At 44.8% G+C, this 21,072-nt stretch overlaps 1 protein-coding gene across 1 annotated transcript in view; it reads left to right on the top strand.

The window, feature by feature from the left end:
- The window catches only part of VWF (von Willebrand factor), a 1,169,185-nt gene that overhangs the window by 123,533 nt on the left and 1,024,580 nt on the right, over positions 1–21,072 (top strand). The window contains exon 8 of the mRNA XM_078673989.1: positions 5,147–5,269. Coding sequence (XP_078530115.1) covers positions 5,147–5,269 — 123 coding nt within the window. The remainder of the gene's footprint in view (positions 1–5,146; positions 5,270–21,072) is intronic.

Genomic DNA, 21,072 nt, shown 5'->3' with positions numbered 1-21,072 from the left:
AGGCAATCTCAGACAATTTTCCTAGCCGCTTGCAATGAGGACCTTGGTTTGCTTTTGTAAAGGCGTCACACCTTAATAAATCAGGCACAGCGTTAGCAAATCCTACTGGTGTAAATGTTGACTATATGGTGAGGTGAACAAATCTACGGTTAGTAGTCCAAAAGCAAAACGATCTATATGTTTTCCCTTTTTGTATTAGGTCTTGCCTACGCAGCGTACTTGCGCTGCATAGGAAAAATATCTTTTGTTATCGATTCACTTTTCGCCCTAAAAACGTGCATGCGTAGCATTGCTTTCAATGGCAACGTGTGCACGTTTGGCGATTCCCTTGCGGGAGCGAGCTTTGACACCATATGTTTGTAATTAACTTGCAAACATATGGTGCGCCTGCTTGCTCCCGCAAGGGAGGAAACTGAGCAGGCCCCCTCCTCTCTCCCCTCTCCCTGCTGCCTCCTTCCAGTGCGAGGCACACCCGCTTGTTTGATGGGGGATGGACAGGGGAGGGGGTCCTTTTTTTCTGACTACCTGTTACTGCATTTCATTGCAAAACTCTGGACTAGCTTTGTACTTTTCTTGGCAAAGCAATGGTATGGGGACACTTTGGCATTTAGGCATTATAACGTGTGGGGCTCGTTCGCTGGATTATAAATAGGACAAGTGAAATGATGCGATTCTGAAGCCACATCGTTTTCAGCATAACTATGGATTTGCTATACTGGCCGCATAATCCATCATCTGTTGCATAATTTGCAAGTTTGAACAAAACAAAAATTTTAACTCAACAGATCAAAAGTTACTAAAAGAGCATCCAGATATACGCCGCACAGTGGAAGACCCTTCACGAAGGTGGACCAGTAATTTTGAAGCTTCGCAAATATGCGATGGAATTTAAAGCCAAGAATGATACACAGAGCTCAGTCTCACAAGCTTTCAGCAGACAATCTGCATGGGTGGGAAACACCGGGAGTGCAGCATTGCTGCACCTCTTGTGACTGGTGAAATATAGCATCACAGCCACTCTTGATGAGGGCAAAAAGCACTTACACATCCCTGTTCAATCTATCCAAATGCCTCCTCGGCGCCAATCTGACCAACATTTAGGCTCACATCACAATGTTAAAGTCGTTCCCTGCGATGTCACTCGGATGAAAGCTTGTGTACTCTCATGACTCAGCCCCCCCAAAGCCAGCCCCAAATAGAATAGAAAGCTGATGTCGCAGACCCTAGGGTGGAGGTGCCCCTAACGCAGTAATATTGCATGACGGGTCTTTTTACAGCTGTGCGGGACACCAGCATCTGAGAGAGGGTCTTGGAACTCAAACCCGAGCACAGACAGCACTGCCAGGGTTTCACTTGACTAACAAAGTTTATAAAGCTGGGAGTTAAACGAGAGGGAAGCTTCCAGTGTAGTCCTTAATCTCATGCAATATTTGAGATTTTTGCAGATCACATGTCTGATACTGAGACAATAAAACTCGGCGTACCTGGGTGGGCGCGAACCACCAACCTTTTGTTTAGCAGCTGAACGTGCTAAACGATTGTGCCACAGAGATAAGTGTGCACTGCTCCTCAACATTTTCCATGAGGAAACCTCTATGTACAGGACGTGTTCCACAGCTGGAGAGGTTATATAAACAGAGATTGTGAGTACTGTGTTTGTAAAACAAAGTAAGATGAATGGGGAAGACACATTTCTCTTCCATTCTCAGCCTCGCTCCCCGCTTCCTCCAATGCCTCGTTGCTGTGTTGTCCATTAGCTTCCTCTCACGCATCTCGGTGCCCCTTTCACTCGCTCGGGGGCGCGGCTCCCACTGGTGCAGCAGGTGCAGTGGCACTAGGGACAGGGGCTTGAGGACCCACAGATGCCTAATTATTGATGCATTCACTTTTCATACTGCTGCCAGGGACCATTTCCTTCCTTGCTCTAGAACTAATGACACACTGGTGACGTCACTGTATTCACTCTCTTTTCAGCAGTACACGGCTTTAATTTGTGCTTAGTTTTCTGCAAAATTCTATTAGTCGTTCAAGGATCAGACATGGACAAGGAACCCTGCAACAGTGTCACACTCGAGAGAGAAACTGAAGAACATGTCAGGGTAAAGAGAACTGCAACAGCATCTCAGACAAGAGGAAAATGCAACAATGTCAGAGAGTGGAAAACTGCAACAGCGTTTCAGCTAAAGGAAACTAAACAAGCATTGGCATAGCCAATATGTCTCCCCTTTGGAACCTTATAAGTATTTAGTTATGCAGTACAATATCCTTTGTGCAACAACATCAACTGTTGCATGTCTAAACTCCTATAAGGTCCCAAAGGCGAGACCTATTGCCTTGCCAATGCTTGTTTTGAACAGTCACATGCTGCTTTCCAACTATCATAAAGTCCACATTTGTAAAGCGCACAATCACCCGTAAGGGTCTCTAGGCGCTGGGGGGTCCGTCGGGAAGATTAAGCGAGCTATTGCCCAGAGTCACATGGTGCTGGGCTGACCTGCCGCCGGAGTCGGGGATTGAACCGTGGTCCCCAGATTCCAGAGTCAGTCGCCCTGGCCGCGGCGCCACACATAAAATGCCCAAGTTTCCTCAGGCTGTTGACCTGCACTGATGTGCCCTCATTTCCGTTTCTGAAAACGAGTCTGCATCTGACTTTCAGGGCAGATGGTTGTGAAACTTCCTATGATTGTGGAAGGCACTGCAATTTGAAAGACAGTGTTACATATTGCATTTGTGCAACTGCTTTCTCAAAAAAATTAAACATAACTAAAATAATAAGTCACCGTTGCTAAACCTCACGTGCATTTTTCAGGACAGAACATGTCTGCTTAAAACAAGCATTCTTCTGAGCAACTTGCCTCCTCAAGGTAGGAATTCAGTCACAATCCAATTCAATGTGTACTTTAGCAAAAACCAGTATCTAATGTACCCAAGTCAAGAAACACAAAGCATACGTCTGTTAATTGCACTGGACTGCTGACAGACATTTATATTTGCTATCACAGTGCATTTGTTTTTTGCCCATGTGTTGCAAATTTCACTTTCGAGTGCCGAAACGTAAATCATATCAACAATGGGGGTAAGTTGAGAATTAAGGGCCTGATTTTGAGTTTAGCGGACGGGTTGCTCCCTCACAAACGTGAAGGATTTCCATAGCCGGACTGGGAACCCAAAGCAGCACTGGCCATTTTGTTGTACCAGCTCCGTGGGGGTGGGGAGGTAGGAGCTAGTGCGCAAGTGTGCACCACTGCTTCTGTTGTTGAGGCCCGATATTGCAGCCCCACTGCAAAACCGGCCTCAAGTAACAAAACCAGGCCCCACTGCTAAAAAACTGGCTCGCACCCTTCCAGCCTCCCAGGGAAACACCCGATGCCCGCTACAGCCAGTCCGGCCCTTTGGATGTCCCGTTCAACATAGTACAAGTACCATAGGATATAATGGAGTAGTAAAAAGGCAGACGGGATATCCGTCACTTATGAATCAGGCCCTACATATTTTGAAACACAGGACAAAGGCAATTAAAATGTGTTTTATTAGAACATATAACATATAAAAGAATGAGTTTTCCACCATTCATAGCACTAGAAAACAGAGACATCAATTTGTTTTGACAAATAAATAGAAAACAATGAATGTATTCAACAGGTTTGCTATACTCAACAACTGTGTTAACAGATGCAAAAAGATATATTTTGACATAAACGTATCATTGACAGAGAACACAGAATGACTTGGTTGACCGAGCTCACAAACAGAAAAAACGGACAATGAGGGAATAACGGGATTTCAATGCAAAGTTTACTCACAGTAAGATCTCACTCAACTAAATTGTTTTCTGCTAGGGGCTGCTCGGTAATTCCGCACTGTAAAACACTCATCCCTCTCTGAAAACCAGGACATATGCTAAATTGAATTAAATTGCCAGGACAGATGGCAATAGATTCGGACAATCACAGCAAACCTGGGTCACCCTGTTTGATGCGAGAGAGTGTTTCCGAAGTTACAAGGGTAATCATATGATGGTGGAATTAGCCAACCTGCACAATACACCTTTATGCACATGTACATCCGTTTGGCATTCATTGTTAAACCTGGTGTACAGATGAAATGAAACAAACTGTATTATTGGTAATTGAGTCAAATCACCAGTCTGATAAAATAGTTAAATCCAGTCAGACAATGTCACACATCATGAAGCAGTGAGACTATTCATATCCTTCCTTCACTACCAATAGTGATGGAACGCAGAGGGCTTAAACGGGCCATTAGTAGGGTAACAGGTTTACAAAGTACCACATTTACAAGGAGGCTTGATAAACGAGGCCTTCTCCCGCTGCTTTACGAGGTTTTGAATACCATCCTAGGGCAGATCCATGAAGCTCCACTCCTCCGCCTAAAGACCCTGCATGCCTAGGAAAATGTTATTGTTGTCTAACCTGGCCACAGCTCTTTACCATCTTCACTACCTTCTGTGGCAACCACTAGATGATCCATTCGCACACAGCTATGGGGTCTACATCAGCACCACTATCTTCTCCCGTGTAATCCCATCTCCTCCTTCCAAGGCTGACCCTCTCCTCCCTCATAAACCTTAACCACTGCAATCCCAGCACTGCTCCTAATTTTTGCGTATTCCCAATCCTTCGCCAGTTCTTGCCTGCTGTTTGGTAGTACTTGACTGAAGGACACCCTTGCTTCGCAGCTAGGTTGATGCTTGATAAAATTCATATATAAATAAATACAAACGTACACACACAATAGTACCATAATTCTAATCATTACTTGGTCCCTTCTAATATCAAATGTATTTCTTCAGAAAATATTGCCATGGAAAGAAATGCAAGATGAACAGGAACACCCTATCAAATTATTATCTCAATGTTGCTGGTCGATGATGCGAAAGGGAAAATAGGCAGAGTTCAGTGTCATGCCTGAACAGAAAAGATAGAGAGAGCAATAACATCATTATATCCGGCAGCTTCCAAACTGTAAACTGTTTGAGAACATTGACACGAGATCATAGAATCATGCATGTGTTGTAGAAACAGTATGGAATATCAAAACATATATGGCCAGATGTCTGTACTTGAAAACATGATTTCCATATTTTCAAACGATATGATACTTTTTCTCTGTTTTTTTGCATCAGATCCCCTGTGCCCAGCTGGCATGGAGTACAATGAATGTGTGTCCCCATGTGCCAAAACTTGCCAAAGTCTGGACATCAACGAAGTGTGCCAAGAACAATGTTTTGATGGATGCAGCTGCCCGGGTAAGTCTTTTCATTTATCAATTAACTAAATTAATCCCTTTCCCGTGGAATTCAGTCCTTAAATGTCACAAGGTGTCTTACTTTCCAGAGTGAATGTCATTGAGATTCCTGAGAAGAAATTTGCATTGGCAAAATATTTAACAAGAAATTATATGGCGGTTTTACATCGACCTTTCACACATATATTTCTGGCTATTTAATCCAACCCAGTGTGCACAATTGTGATCTTGTAGGATATGTACCACAACAAAAGGGTCACTAGTGGCAATTTTTATGGCTCGACTTTGGCATTCAGTGAGCGACTGGACCTGTTGAGTGCATATATAAGTAAATAATCCTCCCAATGCGTTCCCAGGTTTTAAGGTAAGGCTGCTCAGGGAACTCAATGTGCTTTTTCCTTTCTTCCTGAACACCATGAAAGTACACAGAAAGCTTGTTCCAGATGGAAGCTCGTTTGTTTGCAAAGGATCTACCTCATTTTAAGTTCATCTACTTCCTTTAAAGTGCCCCTACCTCCTTCTCACGTGCATCTACTTCTTGAAATGCATCTACTTCCTTTTGTAGTGTATCTGCCTCATTTTAGGTCCAGCTACCTTCTTGAAGAACATCCACCTCTCTTTGAAGTGTAGCAATTACAGGTCATGTGGAGAAGGGTTTGGTTGTATTGGTGGTAACTCCACATAGCACAATGTAGTGGTGGCAGTGAAACATTAGTCATCATTGGGGACTTTTAGAAAACAACTTTATGGATGCACGGATTAATGTAGAACCCCACAGGCTGCCCATTGAAGGTTTGTTTGTGGCTAGCCCACCTTATTAAACTATCCCATCCATGCCTTGGAGTTCTTTTTTTCCACTGTTATGGCTAAGCAAGTAATCGGTCTTCTTTTTTCATTGTTCAAATATAAAACCCCAAAGCAGGGGATAGCTTTTTAAAAATTAATGAAGATATGCCCATCCATTTTTTGTCAGACCATTGGTTCATCACAACCATGACCAATATCCTGTCTGCTTTATTACTAGTGCATAGTATATAATGCACTAGTGATATGGTGGATGGGATATCCACCACATTAGTGGTGTAGCACCCATCTGCCAAACTCTAACACCCGCCCTAAGTTAATAATAACTTAAAAAAAATATCAGGAAAGACTCACAGAAATGGCATATGGGGCACTGTTCATAGCTCAGCAAAGTGCCACTGTTAACAGGAGAATTATTCCTAAAAGTATGCTTATTTTAAGTTGTTTTTCTACTAAGCTCCCACCTCCATGGTTACCCAGCAGCTCTAAGAGGCCATCAACAACTTTATTTGGGGAGGAAAATGCCCAGGAATTGCGATCAACACTTGTACTGAACAAATATGAAGGGGAGGGCAATGTCGCTTTACTTAACCTTCTTTGTTACTTGCAGGCAGCCAATGCTATTTAGTGGAACCTCCATAGTGCTATTTAGCGGAAACTCAGAATCACAAAGCAATGGTGCTTAACTGACTATTTAATCTTAGGTAGATTGCTTTGGATGGTAGAATGATGTACAGACGCTGAACTCGATACTTCTGCCAAAAAAAGAGCGTGACTGTAGATATGTGGTCAAAATAAGTCCTGGATCATGCCTTACTATTTACTTCCACCTTTACTCCCATATATGACAATCCGGACTTCACACCAGGTTCAGGCATGAATGTTTTCGAAACTTGCAGAGATACTAGGCTCCTTATGGTGGGCTCGCTTTTTTGCAGTGGGAAAATTAAAAATGTATGAAGACAATTCACCCTCCCAAATATGGAACACTTCTGTTATGACCAAGTAAGACAACTGGATTTGCTTCCTTCGGTCAGGGGTGGGGTTGCACAAGATCTTAACGCTTTCAAACGGAGGATGAAAGATTGCAATGATGTTAAACATATGATCATGGCACACTACTGCATGCTGTTTTTAGTGTTGTCGCTAAGTAAAAGCCCTAGCCAGAAACAGTGGGAGAGGGAGATGAACAGGCAACTATTCGAGAAGAGTTGGGAGGAAATGTACGTGAGAGCATGTTGGAAATTGGGTTACTGTTTGAGGGTGCAAACCCTACACATGCAGCAAGCATAATCTCTATCAGGTGATACACAAGCAAACCCCAAATTAAACTTTGCTCTATGCAGCACTTCTACCAGTAATAAAGTGGAAACAAAACACAAGAAAAATCCCACTTCAATTTTGAAAAATAGAGTAAAATGTATTAAATTATTTGAGACGAAAACAACTAAAATCGAATCAGGAGATCCGGAGATATGCAGTGGTTCCAAGGAGACTGAGCTGCGATGCAAGGTCTGGTGTTGGGGATGCGGCGAGCTGCTGTAGTTCCAATGCGACTGCATAGAGGTGTGTCATGCTGCCTCCGGTTAGCTTCATAGGACCACAGCTGGGCTGGCAGAGCACCTTCAGGACCACTACCAAGTATCCAGGACTGGGGTGGTACCACTTAGGGGGTAGGACTCACAGCAGACAGAGTCCAAGTGCTGGGTTCAAGGTGGTGGTGCCTTTTCAGTGTTTGGGGCTCTGATCAGGAGGCCAGTCAACTAGCCGTTGCAGTCACTCTTGTGGTACTGGTTTTAAGATGCAGGTCCAGTGCTCCACTCAGGGAACAGGGCACCAGAGTAGCACTGCTTTCGTCTTTCTGAGTTTTTCACAGGTCACAGATGTACTGAAGAGTTAGGTCTGAGGGTCCATTATTTATACCCTGTGGCCACTTTGAAATAGGAGAAGAGTCTGGAGGTTTTCACTCCCAGAGATATCTGGAACTTCCTACCTCCCTGCCCTGGTACCAGCTTGTTGGGAGTCACAAACGATTAGCTTCAACCCCTTTGTGAATGTTCTCACACAGTGCCTTTGTGATGTGAGAGTGTCGTAGGTGACAGCTCATCCCCCTCATCAAGTCAGAAAGGTCCCATTCCGCCAAAACCTTAAAACCTTTTGTCTCACAGTCTGGTAGCAATAGAACAAGACCAACTGCCAGCTACACCTAGTCATGTGACCCAGGATGCAGGCTGCAGGCACCAAATGGTTAGGGCAAGAAAATGAAAACTTTCTAAAAGTGGCATTTTCAGAATAGTGACTTAAAACTCAATTTTACCATTAAAGAGGGTTTTAAATTACAATTCCGTAGACACCAAACTCGACATTCCTACCTGCTCTCAATAGAAAGTTATTACTTATAAAATGTAATACGTTAACCCAATTTTATTCAAAGAGAGAGATAGGCCTCACAGTAGTGATGAACAAATTTAACAGGTTTTTCACTATCAGGACATGTAAAACTTAAAAGTACATGTCCAACTTTTTAAATAAACTGCACCCTGCTTAATGGCTCTTTAGGGCATACACAAGGGGTGATTTATATGTACTAAACAGGAGGGTTTAAGCCAGCAAAAAGTTTATTGTGCTAAGATGAAATGGCAGTACTAACACTGGACACATTCTGCAATGGTGGGGCTGAGACATGTGTATATGAATACTTGAGTGTGTGGCACAATAAATGCTGTAGACCCACTAGTAGTTTTAAATTTAGAGGCCCTGGGTAATGTAAATGTAAATGTGCTGGATTTGTGCTGGTACATGCATTCCCACTCTACTAGGGACTTACAAGTAAATTAAATATGCCAATTGGGGGTAAGTCAATGTTAGCATGTTTAAATGAGAGTGCAAAAGCACTTTAGCACTGGTTAGCAGTGATAAAGTCCGCAGAATCCTAAAGTCAGTAAAAATGAAGTCCTCAATTACAGGAGGCTCAAAGGCATAAAGATGAGAGAAAACCACACCAAGGATTTCAGGTCCAACAAAGCACATATATCTTTGTTCCATGCGACAGGGAGGGAGACTGTCGATAAACTCCACATGCACTGCTACCACACTCCAGAGACGTTACATGACTGGAATCCAGCAAAATCAAACACATGTTGGAGAGCTTGTGTAGGTATGGGATATCGTCCATAATGTCAGAATGTGGGTTAATGATTTTGGAAAAGTGACCCCTACCAATTCAATAACCACACCTGCTGTCAAATACCACATACATATGTACCTGGGGTTAGGTCTCAGCACAAGTCTCTGTTCAACTTCTCGTAGCTGTGGCACAAGCAGCCAGCAATTCCCAAGAGAAATGTGTATGGAAAAAATGCAAAAAAATACAAATGAATTGAGAAAAAAACTGAGAAAAATATAATGAGCAGAAATACATCAAAACAAATAAAATCAGATGGAGGTACTGGAGATATAAATTTTTAATGTTCAAGGCAAAAAGCACCAGGAAAAAGTAAGGTGGCATTGAACAGTATGTAAAAGACAGGGACATAGGGTAAGTTCAGGGGCCCCTGTGCCCATTTGCATTTGAAGCACTTTCTCTTTGCTTCACTGTAAAAACTCCCTGAAGTCCTAAATCAAGAATGACTAACCCATTCTTCCACTAGGAGGGTCTCTGCCTCTACTTCAACCATACCCCTGTTTAAATGAGGTTACCTCTCCTCTCTTAGGGTGAAACTGGCTACCCTTTGAAGCACGAATCCAGCTAAAGATTGCAATGCTGGTGCACAAAGCCCTTCACTACAATACTCCAACGTATCTGGCTCAAAAACTTGAATTATCATGTGGGGAGAGGGCATTTAGAAGCACCTCTACTCTCCTGAAACCGATCATCCTTAGCAAAAAGAGAACTTGTCACCAAGCATTCTCTGGTGCTGCCCCTAAAATATGGAACTCTCTTCCTCCGGATGTACGCAGACTCTCCTCGACGACAGTCTTCAAACGGGAAGCCAAAAGATTCCTAATGAGAAAATTAGGGGGCAGAGGCACTCATAAGCGGTTGTTTCTCTCGCCAGCTGTTGTTGAATCCTGAAAGTCTAGGAAGGCCCTGGAAATAAATGGGAGCAATTCCTGTCAGCCCCATTTTGCAACATGAACAAGGTAGAATTAATGATGGCTGTTGCTGTACCAACTGTTCCTTTCCCCTTCCAGGTGGTTACTCTCTGCTAAGTGGTCAGTTGTTGACAAAATCCCTATCTTCCTGGTCCCCGAGGCAAAGTCACTGTCCTCTGGAGGGCGGGTATTTTAACTCCAGATGGGAATGTGTATTGAGTCTCTGGAGGTGAGATCAGGGCAAAACTGTGTCTAAGCTAGATGAGGGTCAGTCATCACAAAGTACAATTTATAAAGTTTCTTTCCACTAACAGTATTACAGTTATTAAAAATCTGATTTCAGCATTAAATCAGATTTCAAAAACTGAATGAAAAATAACTTGGAAGTATTTTACTAGCATTTCCCATTGTGAAAATAAAATTAGGAATTTGAAGTATAGGCCTTTTCCTGGAGAATTTGCTTAAATCTACACAGTAAAATCCGTTTTTGGACATTCAGTCTAGATGAGGACAAGCTATTTCAAATACATTTTTTATATTTCAGGTACCCTGGCTTGTGGGCTTTCAATGTGCATTTAGGAGTGCCTTAATAATATTTAAAAGTAGCTTTTCATGCCTGATAAAGACACTTCTCTTTTCTATGTGCCTCTACAGGCCTTTTAAACTGTAGCTCATACATAGCACATTAGTGCTCCTGGCAGCTTTATATCTTAGCCCAATATGTGGGTGATGTAATTGCACACTGTTTCCCACATATCACACTTAACTTCCATACCATTGGTGCAATTCATCCTTGTATCAATAATTACACATCTGTCCTCTATATCATTGGGAGCCCTAGTGCCCATTTAGCACTAGGGCTAAATAGCCATTTAGTCTATCAGTGAGTTGGGCAGCAGCATTTTCATCCTTTTGCAATCCATTGATTTCATAGCTCGGCTAAGTGTTGAGAGGAGTTCCCATGATTGCATTGGGAAGGATGGTTGAAATATATGTAAATAGTGGCCTGAGCTGCACAAATATCAACAAGGATCTTGTCTGATAACAATCCTTCTGCTCTCCAATATCTACTCCCAACCTTTTTTTTCTGAAATCACTCCCACTCACAAACAAAGTCACAAAGAAGGGCCGATGCCAAATACACTGCCTCCTTTGTTCTCCCTAGAAGGCTTGGGTCTAAAGTCCTCCACCTTTTCTCTATAATCCCTGGTTTATGAACAGTCTCCCTAGTGCCCCACTAAATGATACAGGGACTTGTCTCTGAGGTTTTCTATCCACTTCTCTACTCTACCACTCGAGCTGTGTCATAGTTTCCTTGTCACGATCGTTGTCATACCTCATCTGTGAGCACAATTACATGCTCAGTACAACACATTTGGAACACAGCTCCAAACCTCATGCACAGCACACCTTGCTTTCTACAATAAATATCACATACTACACCATCCAAGCACAATCAATAGAGTAGCATCAATCACCCACAATACAGTGCATCAATCTATGCTCAAGCACAGCAATACGAGAACCACAAAATCACTAGAAGATCACTTCAAACCTCAAACCTTTCCACCTAGGCCGCACTGTAAATCCAAACTCTACCAGCCCACCACAACAATTGAGGCAGCTGTTTACCTAACCCTCCTGAAGCCCCTCGGACTTGCCAGTTGTGTAAAGTAGTATGCCAAGTGTACAATTCAATACCATAGGTTTCCTCTTCCTGCCACTAATCCCCGCCCCCAAAAGCATCACCACCCATTTCTTCCTTTATGATTAAAGTCATTCCTGTCATGGTAAAACGCCAATGATTATGACACCAGTCATATCAACCCCTCTTTTTCTCTTCTCCTTCCAGATATCAGGGATTCCCTTTTTTTATCTCCCAGTCCCTCCTCCTTTTCCTCATTAAGGTTCTTATTTATTTATCTACATTCCCTGGGTACCGCTCCTACACTCTGCTATTCATTACGAACTTCTCTTCTTCCCTGTTTTTTTCTTTTTTTGCAAACTAGTGTTTCCCTAATTTCCAAGACTTATGTCTTTCCTTGCATCTGTAAACTCATTACTTTTGTCACATTGCATTAAAAAACGTCAGCACACATTTTCCTGCCGCTGTAATGGAGTAATGTCATTGCACATATGTTTACCACTATAAAACAGTGTCTGCTTAGCCTTAAATAAAAGCAAACATTTACCAGAAATCAGGCCTTCAACCGAGATGCTAATGCACAGCATATTTAATTTCAAATGTTCACTGTATTGTCATACAATATTCGAGTTCCCGATCAATACCTCCCCAGGCAAGAAAATGATAGTCTTTCTTACGTCTCAAATTCAGTGCAGGTTATTTTGTGACCAGGGAGACCTAATTATCTCCTTGTTTACATATTATACCTGCTGCAAGAGATGCTGCCTGATGTCATTTGATACTGGTTAAGATGTTTGGAACGGAGGTTCAATTAAAGATGTTAATGTGTCCTAAGGAACACCATGGCAATGATCCCCAGCACAGTAAATATATGTGTGTAACTTACACCACAGCAAGCAGGCGCGGCTTGCACAGGTAACAGAGGTGAGGCGGGTGGGAGGGGGGTTGGAGGGGAGTCAACAGACGATGGTTTAGGCAAAGTAAAATAAAAAAATAAAAAAACCACCTACCTTGCACTAAACAAAATGCCACAGTCTGCCCCGCGCTTTACTAACAAAAGCGTAGACACTTTCCAAACACAGCGTGTACTTTAGCACACGCTGTGTTTGGAAAGTGTCTACGCTTTTGTTAGTAAAGCGCGGGGCAGACTGTGGCATTTTGTTTAAGTATTGCTGTTAATCTGAGCCCGTGAAGTGGCTCTGATTGTCAGCAATATTTAAACAAAAGGCCACAGCTGTTGGGGAAACAAGCGGAACAGAAGGCAAGAGGGCATAAAGGCACAAAAACGAGACAGGAAGGCACAAAAACGAGTGGGACACAGGACAGAAAGGCACAAAAACGAGACAGGAAGGCACAAAAACGAGTGGGACACAGGACAGAAAGGCACAAAAACGAGACAGGAAGGCACAAAAACGAGTGGGACACAGGACAGAAAGGCACAAAAACGAGATAGGAAGGCACAAAAACGAGTGGGACACAGGACAGAAAGGCACAAAAACAAGTGGGACACAGGACCTAAAGGCACAAAAACGAGTGGGACACAGGACCTAAAGGCACAAAAACGAGTGGGGCAGAGGGCAGAAGGGCACCAAAAACAATGGAACAGAGGGCAGAAAGGCACAAAAAACGAGTGGGACAGAGGGCAGGAGGGCACCAAAAACGAGTGGGACAGAGGGCAGAAAGGCACAAAAAACGAGTGGGACAGAGGGCAGAAGGGCACCAAAAACGAGTAGGGCAGAAGGGCACCAAAAGCGATGGGACAGAGGGCAGAAAGGCACAAAAAACTAGTGGGACAGAGGGCAGGAGGGCACCAAAAACGAGTGGGGCAGAGGTCAGAAGGGCACCAAAAACGAGTGGGGCAGAGGGCAGAAGGGCACCAAAAGCGAGTGGGACAGAGGGCAGGAGGGCACCAAAAATGAGTGGGGCAGAGGGCAGAAGGGCACCAAAAACGAGTGGGGCAGAGGGCAGGAGGGCACCAAAAACGAGTGGGGCAGAGGACAGAAGGGCACCAAAAGCGAGTGGGACAGAGGGCAGGAGGGCACCAAAAATGAGTGGGGCAGAGGGCAGAAGGGCACCAAAAACGAGTGAGGCAGAGGGCAGAAGGGCACCAAAAGCGAGTGGGACAGAGGGCAGGAGGGCACCAAAAACGAGTGAGGCAGAGGGCAGAAGGGCACCAAAAACGAGTGGGGCAGAGGGCAGAAGGGCACCAAAAACGAGTGGGGCAGAGGGCAGAAGGGCACCAAAAACGATGGGACAGAGAGCAAGAGGGCATAAAGGCACAACGACGAGTGGGACAGAGGGCATAAAAGCACAACAACAAGTGGGACAGAGGGCAGAAGGACACCAAAAACGAGTGGGGCAGAGGGCAAAAGGGCACCAAAAGCGAGTGGGACAGAGGGCAGGAGGGCACCAAAAATGAGTGGGGCAGAGGGCAGAAGGGCACCAAAAACGAGTGGGGCAGAGGGCAGGAGGGCACCAAAAGCGAGTGGGACAGAGGGCAAGAGGGCACCAAAAATGAGTGGGGCAGAGGGCAGGAGGGCACCAAAAACGAGTGGGACAGAGGGCAGAAGGGCACCAAAAACGAGTGGGGCAGAGGGCAGAAGGGCACCAAAAATGATGGGACAGAGGGCAAGAGGGCATAAAGGCACAACAACGAGTGAGACAGAGGTCATAAAGGCACAACAACGAGTGGGACAGAGGGCAGAAAGGCACAACAAACAAGTGGGACTGAGGGCACCAAAAACGAGTGGAAAAAAATTAGAGGGAACATTGGCTGTGACTTGTTAGGGTAAAGGGAGAGACAATACATAACATAACACGCACATAAAACAGAAAACACACACTCTATATAGTGAATATTAGAGTAGGATGTTGTTAGCTGAAAAAAACATTGGCGTGAGTTTTGTCTGTAAATCAAGTGCATACTAGAAAAGTAAGGAGTCAATGCCCAATGAGTCGTTGGGTCGAGAGGTAATTGCAACTCTCATCTGTTGGTTTGGAGAAAGGAAAGGACAAAAAACAGAGACTTAGCTGCTATATTTTGGGGGGAACAGGAAGAGATCTAGTCATTTGCAGGCAAAAGGCAATCCTGATTGTTGTCAGATCCCTCCTCAAACGGCTATGCCGTACTTACTTGAAGTCGTGTAGTCCTCGCCTCCACTCTCTCCTGCGGCTTCCATGGTATGAAGGAGAGGGTGGGTGGAGGCGTATTTATGTGCAACTTAATTGGTTGAGGGTTTTCACCTGGCCGCCATGTGCCAAGGCGACGGGAGTGTGAACACTAGAAGGGTAACGCCGGAGCGTGATGGTAAAATGGTGGCCATCTTGCTTCTCCGAAAGGAAAACGGAGAAGACATCTGGTTTGTGAATAACAGACAATCTAAAAGGAAAAATGCACTGGGGCACATGAGTATAGAACTGGAGGCGCGTGCGCCGACGGGTGAAAGAGCTGGAACATGCCCCACATGCTGAGGCTGTGTAGCCATAAGTATATGCGGTGTGTCAGCCATTTTTGAGTGGTCTCGCTGAAGACACGTACGCCGACGGGCGAAAGAGCTGGAACGTGCCCCACATGCTGAGGCTGTGTAGCCAGAAGTATGTGCGGTGTATCGGCCATTTTGGAGTGGTCTCGCTGAAGTCACGGGCCCTACTGTTGGCTGGGCTCAGCTGAATAGAAAATGGTAATTCTAGTAACGGGGCAAGTGCAGATGCCTTAAAAAGGTGATGTTATCTAAAGGGGCTATGCTAGGTGATGTTTTGACGAGCTGGCAAAACATTCATTAAGTGGTTATTAACACTGAAAACATGAATGCTAAATTTGAGTATGAGTCTCTAGAACACACAGAGATCAGAATGTCAATTAAAGGTTTTAACCTCTATACTATTTGACTTCTGTCAGAAGAAGCGAGTGCTCTTAATGACTCTTTTTAGACAAATGTTGCGAACAGAGATACAGATCTGACAAAGGCACTAGAAACTTGTGAACTACATTTAAATATATTACTGGAATAAAAGCAGTCCCTTTGTGCTCTGTAGCAATTTAAGTGCATACAGAGAATGAAAGGATCAGGCAGTAAGTAACGAGTAGTGTGAATAAATAGTAAATGCCTTTTCTTGACTGATCAGTGCTTACTGCTCGTTCAATTACCACAAGTAAGTGGGCATTCATATCCATACCTTTATGCATGACAAAAGTTTGAAGGATGATATTAAGCTGGTGGTCCATTATTATCTTTTTCTAATAACCTCTCGAGAAGTCTATAACATGACGAACTGAATGATATATTACTGACCAGCTAATGTATAGTTCTTACCTCTGCTGTAATTGTCGTCACTAATTGTCCATCCAGCAACCAATTACAGCTTACTGCAGCTGGACAGAGAGACCCAATAGTAATATTTACATACGTCTGAGTTCTAATGTACTTGTTAGAAAGTTTAGATGCCGTTCATCTATATGGGATATGCAGACACCAGTGCATCAATAAACAAGCATTAGAAATGCAATCGGGCTCGGATTTATTTGAGTTTGAGCTAATGGCATTGTAAATGCCAATGTATTGTTGCTATGTGTTATGGAGTGTGTTCATGTGGTGTGTACTGCCAGTGATCTCCTTGTGAGTGTGAGAATATTGCACCGTTACTGCCTGTGATGTCCTTCTTGTGAGTGTGAGGAGCTTGCACCTCTGCTGCCTGTGGTCTCCTTGTGAGTGCAAGAAGATTGCACTGCTGCTGCCTGTGATGTCGTTCTTGTGAGTGTGAGAAGCTTGCACCACTGCTGCTTGTGATGTCCTTGTGAGTGGGAGAAGCTTGCACCTCAGCTGCCTGTGGTCTCCTTGTGAGTGTAAGAAGCTTGCACAGCTGCTGCCTGTGATGTCCTTCGTGCGAGTGTGAGAAGCTTGCACCGCTGCTGCCTGTGAGTATGAGAAAGATTGCATTGAGCATCTCTGTGCTGTGCCTGTTCTTTGTAAGGGACTCTTGCTCTGTTGCTGCCTTGGCACAGTACCTGCTGTGAGTGTGTAAGGGAAGCTTGCACCACTGCTGCTTGTGATGTCGTTCTTGCGAGTGTGAGAAGCTTGCACCTCTGCTGCCTGTGGCCTCCTTGTGAGTGTAAGAAGCTTGCACTGCTGCTGCCTGTGATGTCGTTCTTGTGAGTATGAGAAGCTTGCACCGCTGCTGCTTGTGATGTCCTTCTTGTGAGTGGGAGAAGCTTGCACCTCAGCTGCCTGTGGTCTCCTTGTGAGTGTAAGAAGCTTGCACAGCTGCTGCCTGTGATGTCCTTCTTGTGAGTGTGAGAAACTTGCACCGCTGCTGCCTGTGAGTATGAGAAGATTGCATTGTGCATCTCTGTGCTGTTCCTGTTCTTTGTAAGGGACTCTTGCTCTGTTGCTGCTGCTGCCTTGGCACAGTACCTGCTGTCAGTGTGTAAGGGAAGCTTGCACCACTGCTGCTTGTGATGTATTTCTTGCGAGTGTGAGAAGCTTGTACCTCTGCTGCTTGTGGTCTCCTCGTGAGTGTAAGAAGCTTGCACTGCTGCTGCCTGTGATGTCGTTCTTGTGAGTGTGAGAAGCTTGCACCGCTGCTGCTTGTGATGTCCTTCTTGTGAGTGGGAGAAGCTTGCACCTCAGCTGCCTGTGGTCTCCTTGTGAGTGTAAGATGCTTGCACAGCTGCTGCCTGTGATGTACTACTCACTACTCTACTCTACTCACTACTCTGCACTCACTACTCACTACTCTGCACTCACTACTCACTACTCTACTCACTACTCTAGTCACTACTCTGCACTCACTACTCTACTCACTACTCTACTCACTACTCACTACTCTACTCACTACTCTACTGACTACTCTACTCACTAGTCTACTCACTACTCACTACTCTGCACTCACTACTCACTACTCACTACTCTCCACTCACTACTCTACTCACTACTCACTACTCTACTCACTACTCATTACTCTGCACTCACTACTTTACTCACTACTCTACTCTACTCACCTCACTACTCTACTCACTACTCTACTCACTACTAACTACTCAACTCACTACTCTGCACTCACTACTCACTACTCACCTCACTACTCTATTCACTACTCACTACTCTACTCACTACTCACTACTCTACTCACTACTCTACTCACTACTCTACTCACTACTCACTACTCTACTCGCTACTCTGCACTCACAACTCACTACTCTAGTCACTACTCTGCACTCACTACTCACTACTCTACTCACTTCTCACTACCCTACTCACTACTCTGCACTCACTACTCACTACTCTACTCACTACTCACTACTCTACTCACTACTCACTACTCTACTCTCTACTCGCTACTCTACTAACTACTCTACTCACTACTCTACTCTCTACTCTACTCACTACTCTACTCCCTACTCTACTCACTACTCTACTCACTACTCTACTCACTACTCACTACTCTACACACTACTCTGCACTCACATCTCACATCTCACAACACTTACGACTTGAAAGCGCTGCAACAAAAGATGTTACAGTTAACCAATGAATTGGTACGCAGTTTACATACATAGGAAGGATGGACATTTACGTTGGCTTTGCTTGTTCTTCCTATCAAAACCGATGTTCGCAGCAAGAGTTTAACTCAGTGAGACATCTTGCTGTACATTATGCATGTTAGTGCTTACAAACTACTGTATTCAAACTACGTTTTGAAGTGTTCTGCTCTGCAGTGCCCTGTATGACCTCTGAGCCCTCCATTGCCATTTGACCCGCACTAAAGTGCACAGGTGCACATCCCCTCCCTGGCCCAGGGCCTGGGTTATTGCCCTGTGTCCTTTATGTGCTGCGTACAAGTGCCTAGATCTGCTTGCGTCCGTTCTGCCGTGCCATGAATAGGCGCTGGAAGGAAGCGTGTCACCGCTACATTCATTGTGTAACAGTTTGTTCTAGCCTAGGCAGCAGTGTAGCTCACTGTATGTATTGTGCTGTGTCATGCTGCACTGCATTCTGCAGCATTGTCTCCCATCTCATTGTCTCGCCTAGCCGGCTTTTCAAATTTTGGTTATCCATTTGTTGTTGAAAGTGATTCTCCCCGCCAAACCTCACAGGTTATTTGTTCGTCGCTGCATATTTGTTCTAGTGCGGAGAAGGGATGTTCTTGTGCAAGATCCTTGTCGATAACACCTACATCCGGTCTTCGTCCGGCTTTCCAGTTCTGCATCTGCAGTCAATGCTATTGGTCTTTGTCTGTCTTTTAGTTTTCCCAACTCTACTTTAATGATAATCAGCATTTCATCTCGCCACCGTTAGAAACATAGTTGGTCTCGTTCATTATGCAAATATCCAGTTTTCTGTGTTTCATGCAGCCGCAGCCCGGTCAGCTTGGCCTACCCCAGGTGACAGGAGAGGGGGGGAGGGGGAGGGGGAGGATGGAGGGGGGTTGAGGGGGGAGGAGGGGGGGGGGAACTGGAGCACTCTCAACCCAATGGGCTTTGCATTATTTCTTTGGTGTTTTTTTAGCTGATCTGAGCCATAGTTTTCATCCGTTTATAGTGCCTGGTGCGTTTCTCAGTGAAAAGATTTGTTGTAGTTATTAGTTTTCACAGGTGCTCGGTGTGAGCTGCTATAACGCATATTTACGTGCTCCGACTTAAAGCATTTTTTCCTTGTAATCCCCTCTAGAAATGTCCTGGCCTTTTTGACATAATCCGCTAACTCCTTTTGGCCCGTGTTTTGGCAAGATAAGAGTGTTCCTGCTCGAAATAGTGTGTTATAAGAATACATAATCCTTGTATCCCACCTTCTTAAACATTGATGGAGTTTTGGCAGCGCAAATCACGAACAGCTTGGATCCGTGTGCTGTTTTGTGTTTACACAGGCGCTTCTCGCATTGTGATGCTTTACAATTTCAGCTTGGCAAACCGGTGCACACTAGAGCGCCTCGCAGTTCGGTGCTTCTGCTGCCGCTGCCCTGCGCGTGCCCATTACCCAGTGCGGATGGGCTCGGGGGCCATACGGGAGCACAGCGGCGCTGCTGCTGCCACTTGCATGTCCCCATAAACTGCAGAGAGCACCGCAGCACATCTACTGCTCCTGGCACGTGCCCATAAACTACAGACTAAATCAGGCGGGGAGACGGGGGGTGAGCCAGAGAGCGGCAGAGCAGCTCCCCGGGCCGGCAGGAAGGAGCCGCACACGGCGTCTATGCCTGTGTGCACGTGAGGAGGACGCGCGCCAGAAAAAAACACACTGCTAGATGGTGAACGCGCGCACACCATCTGCAATGCATTACACGGCCACCCTGACAGCTCCTAATTATAATTAATGTACTTCTTTGCGCGAGCACGAACGAAATATGCCCAAGATGGCGGAACAAAACTACATTTACCCTATCACTTCAAGCCTATTAAAACGACAACACAACGAAGACGAATCACTGGCCAGATGACAGAACACGCAAAGGAATGTGTGGAATTTGTCTCGGCCAAAGCCCTAGGAGATACTTCTTTTTTTTCTTCTTTAACATTAGTTCTCGAAGCTCCTCCCACTTTCAGTGGGGAGGAGTCCGAGCCCTAAAAACATGTAGAAAGTGTATGACACATCATGATACGTAAGAGAGAGACAGAATAATTAATTTAAAAATATTGGCTCACGTACCACTTTTTTGCCTCACCCTTATATGTCTGTTTTTTTAGGGCTCGGGCCAACGTCACCACGAAGTGGGGGCGGAGTTTCCGAGCTCTTATGTATTAGAAAAAAAAAGAATTCTGAAAGGGGTCCGGGCTGCCACATTCCAGAAAGCGCGCGTTTTTTGCATGTGGTATTTTGCCATGTGCATGGTAATTGGTCCAGGCAAGGCTGTGTTTAAGTAAGGCAGCACGCCATAGGACTTAGGAATTTGTCAATGTCCACTTCCAGAATAAAGTGTTCGGACACGCGCAGAAGAATACATAAATCCTCAATTACCAGCTGTCCGAGGTGCCGGTAATTGAAGGCAGATGGTGCTGGGAGCGTGTGCACTGCTGTGTTTTTTTCCCTTCAGCTCTGTGTGCGCGCATGAACAGCCGGCCAGCAATGTAGAGAATCACATGCATCAGATCTCGTTTTTTTAAACAATTGCGATCGCGAAAGTGATCTCTTTCTGTGCTGCTTGTTTAAACAATTGCGATCGCAAAAGTGATGCTTTCTGTGCTGCTTGTTTAAACAATTGCGATCGCGAAAGTGATGCTTTCTGTGCTGCTTGTTTTTCGTATGTAATCTTGTTCTTCTACGAAC

This window comes from Lissotriton helveticus, chromosome 1_1, assembly GCF_964261635.1.
Source record: "Lissotriton helveticus chromosome 1_1, aLisHel1.1, whole genome shotgun sequence".
In the NCBI taxonomy this organism is placed as follows: Eukaryota; Metazoa; Chordata; class Amphibia; order Caudata; family Salamandridae; genus Lissotriton; species Lissotriton helveticus.
This window is presented reverse-complemented; position numbering and strand designations above follow the sequence as displayed.